The sequence below is a fragment of the Clytia hemisphaerica genome, unplaced genomic scaffold, assembly GCF_902728285.1.
Source record: "Clytia hemisphaerica strain Z4C2 unplaced genomic scaffold, Clytia hemisphaerica genome assembly, whole genome shotgun sequence".
Classification (NCBI taxonomy): domain Eukaryota; kingdom Metazoa; phylum Cnidaria; class Hydrozoa; order Leptothecata; family Clytiidae; genus Clytia; species Clytia hemisphaerica.
The window spans coordinates 2688066-2701513 of record NW_027103562.1 but is presented as its reverse complement, the minus strand read 5'-3'; the positions used below and the strand labels follow the sequence as shown (position 1 = coordinate 2701513).

The 13448-nt window shown below is 32.9% G+C and overlaps 1 protein-coding gene across 1 annotated transcript; it reads right to left on the bottom strand.

Moving 5' to 3' along the window:
* Positions 1-236: 236 nt before the first annotated feature.
* Positions 237-12991, bottom strand: LOC136800730 (xyloside xylosyltransferase 1-like). Its single transcript, XM_067057385.1, has 3 exons — positions 12812-12991; positions 2691-3270; positions 237-1608 (listed from the first exon to the last, which is right to left on the bottom strand). The coding sequence occupies exons 2-3, from the start codon at positions 3255-3257 to the stop codon at positions 967-969; spliced, it is 1209 nt and encodes a 402-aa protein (XP_066913486.1). The 5' UTR covers positions 3258-3270; positions 12812-12991; the 3' UTR covers positions 237-966.
* Positions 12992-13448: the final 457 nt, after the last annotated feature.

Here is a 13448-nt window from a genome sequence, read left to right as displayed (position 1 = left end):
GAGTTAAAACAGCAAGAAAACTAGTAACTACCAGTTGACGCTCTCTAACTCGATTTTCAAGGAGAATTGGATTATCATCAATTAAAGGAGCATATCGAATTAAAGAGCGTCGACTGTAGCTTTAAATAGTAAAAAAATCATCTGATTTCATCTGTCGGAATCTTTGGTTTATAAAACTCTACAGTATAGCTTACAATTATAATATGTTATCAAAACACCTACTACAGGTCCTACAGGGTGTCCGGAAAAAAAGAGGAAAATCGATTTTACGTTTCTCTCTTTTTTTTGTTAACATGATGCAATAATACGAAACGCAAAAAATATTCATATTTTTAAACCAACTGAGGAATGCTTGAGAAAGCAAGAAACTTTAAGTATTGGGAAAAAAAGTTTTTCCTTTTATTTTCTAAGTATAATACCACTCTGCAAATCACAGTATTGAGCACTCGGTTATATTTTCAACGGCATGTTTGATTTTTTTCTTTTTTTCAGGCCACCCTGTAATTCCATCATCATTCTAAATATCCATGTTCACCAATAAAAGCAAACCAACTAAATATTGAAATAAATAGGGTAGCTCTCAAAATACTGAAATGCTAAAAGTATTTACAGTAAAATATGCACAAAAAATCCATATTTTACTTAAAATATAATAATTGAAATTCATAATGTGTAGGGGCCAAGAGCCCAAAGTCTCGAACGATTGACCTTACAAAGGCCTCAACACCAGAAGATTTTCTCTACTATCAACACTACTTTTTATCAAAGTTTAAGGGTTTTGACCCTTAAAAGAATGAAAGTCTAATTTGGTCTATTCTTAAATATCTATTTCAAATAAATTGGAACTGAGATGACCAGAAAATAATGGTCTATACTCAAATAGATATTCCAGATAATTAACACGACACTAAAAAGCACAAATTTAATAAGATAAAAATTATTTACCTAAAGACAAACTGTCGAAATTCACTTCACTAAAAAATCATGAAATTCCGTATGATTGATCTTCGTTTTGCAATTACCATGTAAAATAAAATATGGTTCTTTGCAATTAGAATACAGTTCAAAAACATCTCTATAACCATATTCTTTCCACCATTGACAAAGCTGCCGATTCCAAGAGCAAGGCAACTCTAAAACCCATTCAGGATACTCAAAACTTAATAATGTATAAAAATCTTGATCTCCTAAATGACCTCGGAAAGAATATTTATCAGCTAGATTGACGAGTTTGCTTGGGTCATCGAGTAAGGAATTATAAACTTTGTTAGTTCTCATCGATTCCAAGTTAAACAGTTTAACTCCACCGTTCAGACCAGGTTTGCCATGAGGTTTCGGTTTTCCAACAATGGTATCAAAACTCTCTTCACGGTAAGTATTGGTTAAATGATAGTAAACAGGTTGTTGTTCATTAGCTAAAGCCATTAAATGATCATTAGAAAAATTACCAAAATAATCCCATAAGTTTTGTATGTCATCTAAAATGAGTATATCAATATCAAAAGCGATCACTTTATCAACTGTTACTGGTAAAATACGATGCAATCCAGGTACAAGATGGAATAACGATTTGGAGTAATAAGTATTGATGGCTGTTGTAAATAATTCCTGAAAAAAGTAAATGAGATGTATTTATTGCTCTACTTTGCTACTATTTTACCAGCTGGCACACAACGTTGTTTCAACGTTTATCTAATGTTCAGAACGTCCATATAACGTTATATGAACATCGAAACAACGTTGTATGCCATTTGTGTTGTGGTGGAAATACAGCGGTAGATCTTGGAAGTTAGAGGTTTTTTTACATATTTAAGGAAATAGATGCTAGCATTAAACTATTGGAGTCTTCTCAGATCTGCCACTGTATTTCTAAACAAAATCAATTCCCAAAAGACTTTAACTCTTGGTCGTTTTACTTGACCTTAGGTAACATTAATTGCAGTATAAACCCCCCTAGTAGGTTATTGTTGTACTATTTCAGCTTCCATCTTCCGATGCAAGAAAGAAAGTGACAAAAATATTACAGGTCGAAATCACTGTTTAAAAGTAAGTAGGTTTCATAATGTGGTCTCACAGTAAAAAGTTCTACTTTCAAACAGTGGTCGTCCATAGAAATTTTTGTATCTTTCTCATTTTACAGTATGGATGATAGAGCAAGAAAGATTCTTCTTTTTTAACTTTTTTGTTAGGTTTCTGAATTAGTTAATTTATGAAAGTATTGTTAAATAAGTAAGTAAGAATAATACCCTAAAACTTCGTCATTTTTAAAAGGTTAGTTGTTAGTAAATGTTGTCGTCAGTCGTTTGTTCAGTCGTTTGTCATTCCTGTAATTAATAACATAATAATAAAGTAAGTAATTTAAGTAACATTCAAATACTTTAGCTCAGTAAAGTAAATTTATGCCTTGGTGGATTAAATTATCAATTCTAGCCCTACCATGTGCTTGTAAATTTCCCAATGAAAGTTGGAATGAAAAGTACTTGGTACTGATTTGAGCAATTTAGAAAACAAGAATGATATCCATATGTAACATTTATACAGCTCTTTCCAGAATTCTTGAAAATCATTCAACTGGTAGAAATTGCATATAGGAGTCCTTAGGAGATTTCACCAAATAAATTTGCTTGTCGACAAGACCATTTGAATATGCTATACTTTAGAGATTATAAATACATTAAACAATATTTTACCTTCATAGGTTTGGTGTAATTTACAACAGATCTTCCAATTCTGTAATAATCCAAGAATACTATTGACGGGCTACCAAACCACTTATAATTCTTTTCAAAATTTGATACAATTTCTTTCATCATTTTAGTTCCTTCCGTATTCGCCAGTATAAAAAATTTTAATTTACATTCTGTATTTTTCAGTAACGAACAAATCATGTTATGAAAATCATTTATATGCTTTTCATCGTTTTTAATATCATCAAGTACAAATTGAATGTAGAGATTAATCTCGTGAGAGCACGCCTGGATATCATCACTTTTCTCAATATGTGGGAATTGATAATTAATTCTTCCTTTAGATGAGGTACTCAATTTGCTTATTACATTGATTCGAAAGTTATCAATCTTTCCTGATTCATAATAAAACAATGATAAAGCAACGATCATGAATGCAAAATACATCAAAATCTTCCAACCAAATCTTCTTTTCATTAATCCCCTCATATTCAGAGTAGCCTTCTTGACATTGTTGTTAATATTTGGTGTTGTTGAAATCTTCTTTCTTGATCTCAATACATTTTCCATAACTTGATACAAGCTAACAGAGAAAAAAAACATAGAAAGTAGTCTAAAAATATTTGTTGATCTCTCCAACTTAAGATGCACATTCAAATGGGTACACAATCTAAAGAATTATGATAGTGTTGATCCTTCATTCAAATTTTGATTGCTGGACATGTTCATAAAAAAAGGCAAGCTCTGTGACATTCAAAAATTAAGAAAAATTCGTTTTATGTTGATAAAATCTTCAAAATAGCCTCTAGATCAATAACAATTTTTGGCTAAAAAGGTAACAAAGGTCCAAAGGCACTAGACTTGAAAGATTTTGGATTTGTAGGTTATTTTGCTGAAAATGGCTAAAAATGTAACATTTTCATTATAAATGACCTAAATTTTTATTTCAGGTGAAAATAATTAGAACAAGGCTTGAAAATGAAACTTTAGTATGTTACCTAACCGCTGTTGTTATTCGCGGAAATTGCACATCGTTAAAACTGAAGATATTGGCTAAAGAAGTAACATGCTCAAAAAATCAACTTCTATTCATAATTTCAATAATTTAGAATTTATGGAACTTAAACAATTAACATATACTATCTAGACTATAAACTTAACAATAGAAAACCTTAAAATTGGCTTTTTCTTGTTAAAATACACATTGTGGCTAAAATGTAACAAAAAAAACAGTGTTCGACCAATTTCAAAAATTTTAAAGTTCAAATTAAAGAATTGGGTTCAACAAAATTCAAAAATATAAAGAATTATTTCATTACTTGCCTTAAAGTCAAAGTTTTTCAGTATAGGCCAATATCTGGCTAAAAGTGTAACGTATATAAAATATTTTTGTTTTATTGAAACGTCGTAATTCAGAAGTAATGCTGAGCTGGAACTTCTGAAAGCTTCTTTTAAAAAAGATTTAGAATAAAAACTATAATAAGTTTTAATAGAACAAAATAAGTTATAAAAATAAGAACTTCAACATTCTTAACTGGAATAGGCTAAAAGTGTAACATAACATATATTAATAGTTTTTTTAGTTGTTTCAGGGGGGGTCATGCAGTTATTATATAAACACTATGACAATTACTACCGTGGTGGTATATAAACCAAAATTTGGGAAAACAGTTACCAGTGGACTAACTGCAACATGGGTGGTGCCTAAGCCCAAAATTGTCGATTTTGGTAGGATATGGTGTACTAAGTGAGCAAATTTTTCAATTTTTCACTTAAAATTTTAGGTTTTTAAAAATTCCGGAAGCAAAAAAATTCAAAACACTTTTTTCAAAAGTCAAAAAAAAATCACAAAATTTTTTCTTCAAACAAGGCATGAAAGATATTTTAACAAACTTGGATATTTAACTCTTGAACGGTCATTGATAAGACGTACCCAGTAAAATGGTATCAAAAATGAGGAATTCAGTGAAAAAATTGCCAAATTTGGCATTTTTGGGGGTGGTATACACCAATTTTGAGGGTAAAATCAGTTAGTACACTATGGAATAACTGCAAGGGTGGTGGTGTCAGTAGAAAATGTCTGAAATTGCAGTTACTCCACATAGTGTCAAGGAGTAACTGCAAGACCCCCCCCCCCTGGTTGTTTTAATGAAAACGTATTAAGAAGTAATGCTAAAGCTACGGAACTTCTGACAGCTTCTTTAAAAAAGATATAGAATAAAACTAATGAGCTTATAGAACAAGATAATTTATGAAATTAGAACTTCAAGATAAAAAAAAACCATCTTAGCTGGAATTAGGCTAAAAGTGTAACCATCAAAAATAAAGATTGAGATTAACAGCAATAAGCCATACTAAGCGATCTGATATATCAAACCTAGCGAAAAGTGAAGAAAAATCAAACTTGTATATCAGAAAAGTCACTGTCAGAAATCTACAAATAGTATATAAATATGTTTAAAAAGTTTTTAATGTCTACCAGTCATTATGAGTCCAATTTCAGTCAACCACTGGTAGTCCTCTAATTTCAAAATTAAATCATCATCAATTGGAATTTCAGAAAACATGACATGATTATATGTGATGAAAATTTCTTGTTTTTTATTCAATTTATATTGAATAAAATGTTTTCTAAAATCTTGAGAGGCTTTTTCAAGGTAATACATATACCAAGTATCATTATCTGCAGGAATATGGTGATCATTTTTATCGGAAATATTATCATTGGTATGTTTTTTCTCCAAAACGTTACATAGGAAAAATGGATCACTGGAGCCTTCACTCGAATAGATGGCGACAATTTGACCTGGCTTGATTGTTTCCCCGAAATCACTATGTGTAAACAGTTCATTTTCCTCCATATCAGGGGCTACAACATCTTCTTCATCTTCTTCGCTATCATAATCATCATCCCCACTGTCATCCTCACTGGAGCCCTCAGCACACACGATATGACCTTTGCTGTCAGTAGAGGGATCCTCACAACTTATGAAATTCCCAATAGAACATTGAGGGCAGGAACAAATCTCCTCTTTCATTTGGATCTCTCCTGAGGGAAAGTAGGACATCATGTGACACTTCCAGCTGCCAGGAACAGGCATCTGCACTTCTGCACTTCTGGGTCTACGGTAATTAACTGACGATTACCAGCCTCGGATCCTAATATGAATGTAGCCCTTAATTTATTGAACAAGTAGCTGATGTAACCAGATTATACTTTCTAATTATTAAATTGATTTAACTGGATCTTTCATTAGGAGTAAACAGTCAATTCATAACTAAAGTATTCCTTCAATTCAATGAAAATGTCATGTTTCCCCCATGTTACACTACCAGCCAAGCTTCGGCAAGTATGACTTCTGTTACATCTCTTATTGCAAAGTGATATTGAGATAAGTATTACAAAAGGTTGATTGAAACATGAATCATATTGATAATGCTGAAACCGCTTGTTCATTCCCCAGAAACGGCTAATCTGTAACAAAATTGGATATTTCTTCCCAATTTTGTTACAAATTTAGCCAATTTAGGCTGATTAATGGAAATAAAGGCTTTTGGAAGGTTCACCAAGTGAATAATATGTCATTGAGACGCATATTTTTCAAATATGAAGCATGTAACTTAGACTTAAGTATGAATACCAGCCAATTTAATAATACTACTCGCAACCTTAATTTTAAAAAGGCCTAAGTCCATAGCCATTTAATTTTAAAAAGGCCTAAGTCCAAAGCCATTTAATTTTAAAAAGGCCTAAGTCCAAAAGAGGTGAGTTTTAAAAAGGCCTAAGTCCATTTTTCACATTTTTAGAAAAAGCCAAAAAACTTTTGTTGCTTATAACTTGCTACATATCTATTTTCTACTGTCGATGTAATATTTTTCTGGTTTTTATGCTTAATACAAAATTTTTTAAGCTTGCATTGGTCCAATATGACATTTTTATGTTGAGTGGGGCTCAAAAGTAATGATGTATTGGACTTAGGCCTTTTTAAAACTTAAAAAGTTTTCTGAAAATTGGACTTAGGCCCTAGCTTGTTTTAAACAATTGGGCCTAAGTCCAACAAAAGTTCTATTAAAGGGCCTAAGTCCACAAATTTCATTTCTGCCCTTAATTACTGTTGTAGGAAATAATAAAAGTAATACGACTAGATCCTTAAATTGTTTCAGAAAATTTTTTAATGGGCCTAAGTCCTAAGAAAGTTTTATCAAAGGGCCTAAGTCCACAAATAATGAATTTCTTCCCTTTTTTAATACTGTAGGAAATAAAATATAATTCAAAAGTCATTCAAAATTTTAACACAAAAGAGTTTAAAGAATGTTATGAGCCCATTTACTAATTTATTAATCATCACAATAGGCATGCCTAAGTCTTGTAACATAGCCTATAAGATAAGTTACATATAAAAGATTGTTGTTGCTACAATAAAGGTCATAAAATTTTGATAATTTTGGTTATTTTAACGTTTTTCATAATTTAAAGTTCCGGCGAGAAAATCGATTTTGGGCTATCTCTTTAATTTAATCGAATATTTCAATTCGGAAGGGGTTGGCAGACTTACAGGCTATATTCTGAGCCTTATTGGACTATTTTTGAACTTTTGGATCCTCAGATCCTAATGTCCTAAGTCTTAAGTCTCATGTTAAAACTCAGAGCTAAAACTCTACCCTTCCAACCTACTTTAGAGCACTTACAAATCGCTTGTGGTTCAAAAACTTCCCGGTGTATTTCCCTTTTTTCTCAAATATTATGACCTTGATTGTAGTTAGGTTAAAATTAACGTTTTGCGCAATTTATTTTTTTCGTTCATACTTCAAGCTTGATTATTGCAGTTCTGGCTTTTTTTAGCTATTTGATTGAAAGGGAGCTTTTTTTGTTGTGAGATTATACATAAGAAATATTTTTCCATTCTGCTTGGTATCTGTGTACTATACACAGGGGGTGGTAGGGTTGAACCTTAACTTTGCTCTGAGCCTGGAGTTCCTTATTTTTACAGAGAATTTCAGCCTCAAAGTTTCTTATCTAGTTCCTTATTTACATAGCTGCTAAGTTTGGATTTGCAAAAATTGGATTTCTTAAAACTAGTTTTCTTATTCTCAGCCTGAGCAGTTCCTTAACAATTCCTTATTTTTTTACCATTTTCAGCCTCGAGTTCCTTATAAACGTGTTCCTTATAAAAAAAAAACGTGTATTCTGTACAATCAAGTACATATAGTACCATTACAGTTTACTACAGTAGGACACTAGATATGGTTGGTCAAAGTTATGTATTCAGTTAGAAAGTTCAAAAAAAGACATTTTAATCGGAATCTGGTCAAGAGATTTGAGTGATATACTTATTTCTGTTCCGGGGGGGGGAGGGTAATACCCTTGTCGACCGACGGGGGTGCTCCGCTGGTTCGAAAATTGGACCCTACGTGGGACTCGAAATTTGCGAAAAAAGTGACCCTGAATGGGACTGAAATTCCAAAATTTTCTCAAATTTTTTACTTTTTCCCCAAATTTTCCAAAAATAGGCACCCTACGAGGGACTTATTTTCCTATTTTGGTGTTTTTGCGACCCTACCTGGGACTCGTGGAGTTTAAAAAAGGTACCCTGACCAGCGAATCATCCCCGTAACCCATCTTGCCCTAGTACCCCCCCCCCCCCCGGGTTTCTGTTTTCCAATAAGAGTGAGCTTTTCCTTTGAGGTCATAGAATACAGAATGTATTATTAAAGCCTTAAGCAGCCTTAAGACTTAAGTGAAAGTGAAGAAAAACTTGCTAAAGTAAAAAAAAAACATCTTAAACTGTTTTCAAGTACTCTCGGGTACCAAATAGCCTAGGGGGGGCCCGCTAATTAATTTTTCGAAAATTTTCCACCCAGGACATTCTTATTCCAACCCCCCCCCCCACTTATTGATTTTTGGGAAAATATTTTTTGAAAGTTACCTCTTTTGCCCTAATTCTGCTGTATCAGCCTCCTTTTCGAATATTTTCCACCCAGGACATTTTTATTCCAACCCCCCCCGCTTATTAAATTTGAGATTTTTTCCAACCCCCCGGCTATTAGGTACCCGAGAGTAAGGCAGCTAAGGAAAATTCATTATCAGTAATTTTTAAGGATAACTTTGAAATCTTTATGTAAATGAAATACCTCGTTTTCTTCGTAACTTTCAAGGGTGTTTCAAAAGTTAACTTTTATCGACAATATTTCTAAGATCACTTTTATCAACTCGCTTTCTTCATAACTTTCAAGAATATTTCTAAGATCACTTTTATCGAATCAATTTCTCTGTTACAGTAACGAACTGTTCCAAGGTCACTTTTATTTTACCTACTTGCTTTCTACGTAACTTTCAAGACTGTATAATTTTAGAAAAAAATATACACTGAATGACCGACAGGATTTTGAGTTTGACAGACAGGATTTCATTTCTGTCGGACATGATGTCGGATTGACTAAAAATATTTATTTGCAACCCTGAACACAAAATAGCTTGTTTTTTCGACCAAGTATGATATAGTAAAGTATACTAGATAATATTAGAATAATTAACAAAATTCAAAAGCTCTACTGAAAAGTAAGTTACATGGAAAGGTTTCAGTAAAACACAAAAAAAAGTTTGATAAATTGACTTATAAAAGCTAGACTGTCAATCAAGCACATGCAAGATATCAAAGGCAAGATAGGAAACAGAAATGAAAGATAAAGTAAGGAAAGGGAAATCAAACATAAAACGCTTGTGTGCTGCAAGACCAGCATCACTACAGGACTTATGCTGAGCTACCTACACAATTAAGTTTGATTATAGTAGACCAGGTTTGTTCAGCACCTGACCCAATTTTTGCAAACAGAACTTTTTTTGAAATGGTGCACAAGGTGCCACAAAATCAGAAACAAAGAAACCTCAGGTTATGCAGGGCAAGGACGCCAGACCTTGAGACTGAGACTAGTTCAGCCCGCATACCCACGGCAAATAATGGAAGATTCTTAAATGCTAAAACACCCGAAGTCCCATCAGGAAAATTTAGGGGGTAGTAAACAACACTATGCAACCCACTGACCACCCCAATAGAAAATCTCCCCCACCTGGATTTTTACAGGATCACCCTACCCTTGCAAAGGAATCTCCTCACTTTGCACCTGGGTGAAAGTCAAGGTAGTTTCAGTCACCCCATTCAATCTTTCAAACAAAACCTTTTATAAGCTTTCCTAAGCTTCAAACAAAATTGCTTATAATGCAATAGATCGTAAAAAAAAACACAAACCTTAAATATACAATAAAATACCATAGAAATTGAAAAACATTGACAACTGAAAACCTAAAAACTATTTTGATCCATTTAGGCCCTTTTAATGTGGATTAGAATTAGATCCTTTGAATGGACTTAGGCCCTTTGAGTATGGACTTAGGCCCATTAAACATGGACTTAGGCCTATTAAATGGACTTAGGCCTTTTTGAAATTAAAGTTTTCTTTTGCGATGGACTTAGGCCCATGATCTATAAACACTGGATGGACTTAGGCCTTTTTAAAACTAAACACACTTTTTATCTAACCTTCATCGAGAAATTTTAAGGCCTTTTAAGCATAAAATCTTTACATTATACACATCAAAAGAAAGCTAGTGACTCATAGATGCAGAAAGTACAAAAAACTCATTTTTCATAAAAATGGACTTAGGCCTCTTTAAAATTGGGGGGTAAGTGGACTTAGGCCTTTTTAAAATTGAGGGGTAAGTGGACTTAGGCCTTTTTAAAATTGAGGGGTAAGTGGACTTAGGCCTTTTTAAAATTAAGGTTGCGTACTATCAATGGGCCTGAAAAGGGACCATTTTTAGAGTTAAAGGATTGAATGTTACGGCATTAGCCAGTTTGTCCTATTATTTATTAGCAAAGTCATGATATTGTCTCAACCAATGCATGAAGTAAACAATCTATTGCCTTTTGACTAAGGATTTGTTGTTATGTCAACAAAATCTGGCTTAAATGGAACAGCACATTGGGACATCTCAGCCTTGTTACACCATTAGCCGATCAACTTTTTAACCCGAATGCATTGCCAATAGAATCCCCTTCAACCCCCTAATGATGCCAATGTACCATTTTTTAAGTGAATATTGCCTAATAGCTGTTTTAGAGTCATTAGCCAGCTTTTTAGAAAATTGCAATGTTACATCATTAGCCAGAATTCTGGCAGGATTCAAATTATCATAACTTGAGATATACTAAACTTTGGAAATTGCTGTTACATAATTTGCCAACAGAAATCTAATGAGCTAACCATCATGTTATTCTTTGAGAAGGATCAAATTCTGTTAGAAAAATATAGGCTAATTTTGTAACATAGGTCTGAAATGTCACAAAAACCTCAAAAACTTGCCTTTTTTATGAACATGTCCTGCTGTTTTTAATGAATTTGGTCATTTTGGGTAGGTCAAATTTTTCAGCTTTTCAAACATGGCTTTTGATTGACTGAATCAATTTTAAAGAATTACTGTATTTACCAAAATTCAAATAATACGTAATATTTGAAATAGGTCGCTGAAGCCATCGTCATCATTAAAATCAGAAAGATTCAACAAACTGGTTTTTGTGGCCGGGTTTCTGGGCTAACTAATTGTTGTTAGAATAACAATGATAATTGAATTTAATGATTGCCTTCCATTGCAAACAAGATAAGCAAATGAAACAGGTGGCAAGCTCCTCCACCATTTTAAAAAGCTTAAGGGATAATCAGGTGGTTTGAGATATTTGGCCTGCAGAAACCTTATGTGGGCTTGAGTAAAATCACCAAGTATGTTTTGGTAACTATTTTCCAAAATTGAGATATCACAATTTGAAATTTCTGAAAATGGGTTCTCACACGGTTCTTACGTTGAAATTCTATTGTTTTCTTACCAATAGTCAAAAAATTGTTATTTAAATATCTCAACTTTGGAAAATATTTAGGTAAAAATATTTTGAGGTTTTGCTCAGGACAATAGAAAGATTATATACACATGCTAAATACCACACCATCTGATCATCACTTTAAAGTATTCTTGTTTCATATAATATATTTTTTCATAATTTTAATTTTACCATCATTTATCGGCGATCCAAAAAATATCTGCAATCTGATTGGTTAAAAAGAGTACAATATCTTGTATTTTACATGTACAAAATATAAATTGACGAAAAGATGTTGTTGGATTGTAGTGGTAGCAGCAATCTAACGTCACTTTGCTACAAAAGTGCCCTGCGCTTTTTTCCAACACAAAAAGTGCATTTTTTGGGTTACCGTATACCGATAAACCAGTTATCAGACATTTGCTCGTACAATATGGAAATATTTTACTCGTTCCAAATTTTCCGTATATTTTCCTCGCCTAAAGGCTCGGAAAATATTGTACGGAAAATCTCAGCCTCGTAAAATATTTCTCATATTGTACTCGCAACTGTCCGATAACTATTACATATTTTTTTGTGGTCTCATTGCTTACTTATTTTCTTTCCATAAACTTACCGTTGTCACTGGTTGTCAACAAAAAAAAATCAAAAAAAAATCATTCCATTGTTTCAGAATTATGTTACGTAGGTAATTTAGGTTTTATGGAACTTATTAGGAATAATACTTTATGCATTGTAGATCTTACGATCATACCATCTTAAATCTAATGGATTATGGGTAGAAGAGAACCACTTTCGTTTTTGTTGCAGATTTCTATATAAACTTCTCACAGTGCACAGGGAGACAAAACACGTCGACATAACTTGTCGACGTGTTGTGTCAACATTGTATTGTTTACAAAAAGGGAAAGATAAAAGAGGTAAGAATAGCCTAGTTTCTAATCCTGATATAGGAGTTTAAGTCTAGACTGCCTGGGCGTATCCTAGGCTGGTGATCTGATGATAAGGCCCCTTATACCAGCAAGAAGCACAAGCAGCCAAACTGTTTGATGCAGGATCATGCTATTTTACTCAACTGTTAAGAGCATTCAAAAACACTTAATGCTAAAATGGAATGGGGTAGAGTTAAAAAAAGACTGAAGTGAAAGAAAAAAAAGAGAGAGATAGAAAGAAAGAGAAAAAGGTGAAGTGTGAAAAACGTGGAAAAAAACTTCAAGGCTCTGTCTTAAACTGTTAAAAGTTGATATAACACACCTTCAATATCTTTTATTTCGATTAAAGTGTTTCATGGTGGGTGGTATGCCTAAGCTGAGAAGTAGCAGTGGCACAAAATCAATGACTTTTTATATGATTTCTGGATGACACTTTCACTTTCTCATTTCCAAGAACACAGCCGCCATTATTTGCAGCCCCAATATCTTCTTCCAAAATTGCTGACAATGCAAAAATTTACTACAGTCAAAAACTATTGCAAATTAGGCTATATTCACTGATTCGGGCCTAACTTGGATACAAAGGCCAAATTAAGCCAGAAATATAGCCTAATTAGGCTGAAAGGAACAAAATTCCAATTTTTGACTTTAGATTTCAAACAAAATCCGCGTCAAAATTAGCTAAAAATGTCAAATTCTTATTTATACAAACAACTTCAAACAAGTCCATGTAGTAAGATTGATTTTGATTTTTCTTGTCCTCAAGATATTTAGGTTTGAATATTTTAGATATCCAAATTAAGCTATTCAAAATATCCTACCTTCGAAATTCTTGCCTAATTAGGTGAACATCCTAGCTCGGCCATCATAGCCTAATTTGCAATAGTATATTACTGCTATACTTCCGGATCAAAATAACGGAAAGATCATAGATTGTTCAAAATGGCGACTGTGTGGGA

Bases quoted from the DNA above. Each gene is read 5' to 3' on its own strand.
- LOC136800730 (XM_067057385.1), bottom strand. From the start codon at position 3,257: ATGGAAAATGTATTGAGATCAAGAAAGAAGATTTCAACAACACCAAAT. The intron at 1,609-2,690 runs GTAAAATATTGT...TACTTTTTTCAG, and splicing joins ATTACACCAAACCTATGAAG to GAATTATTTACAACAGCCAT.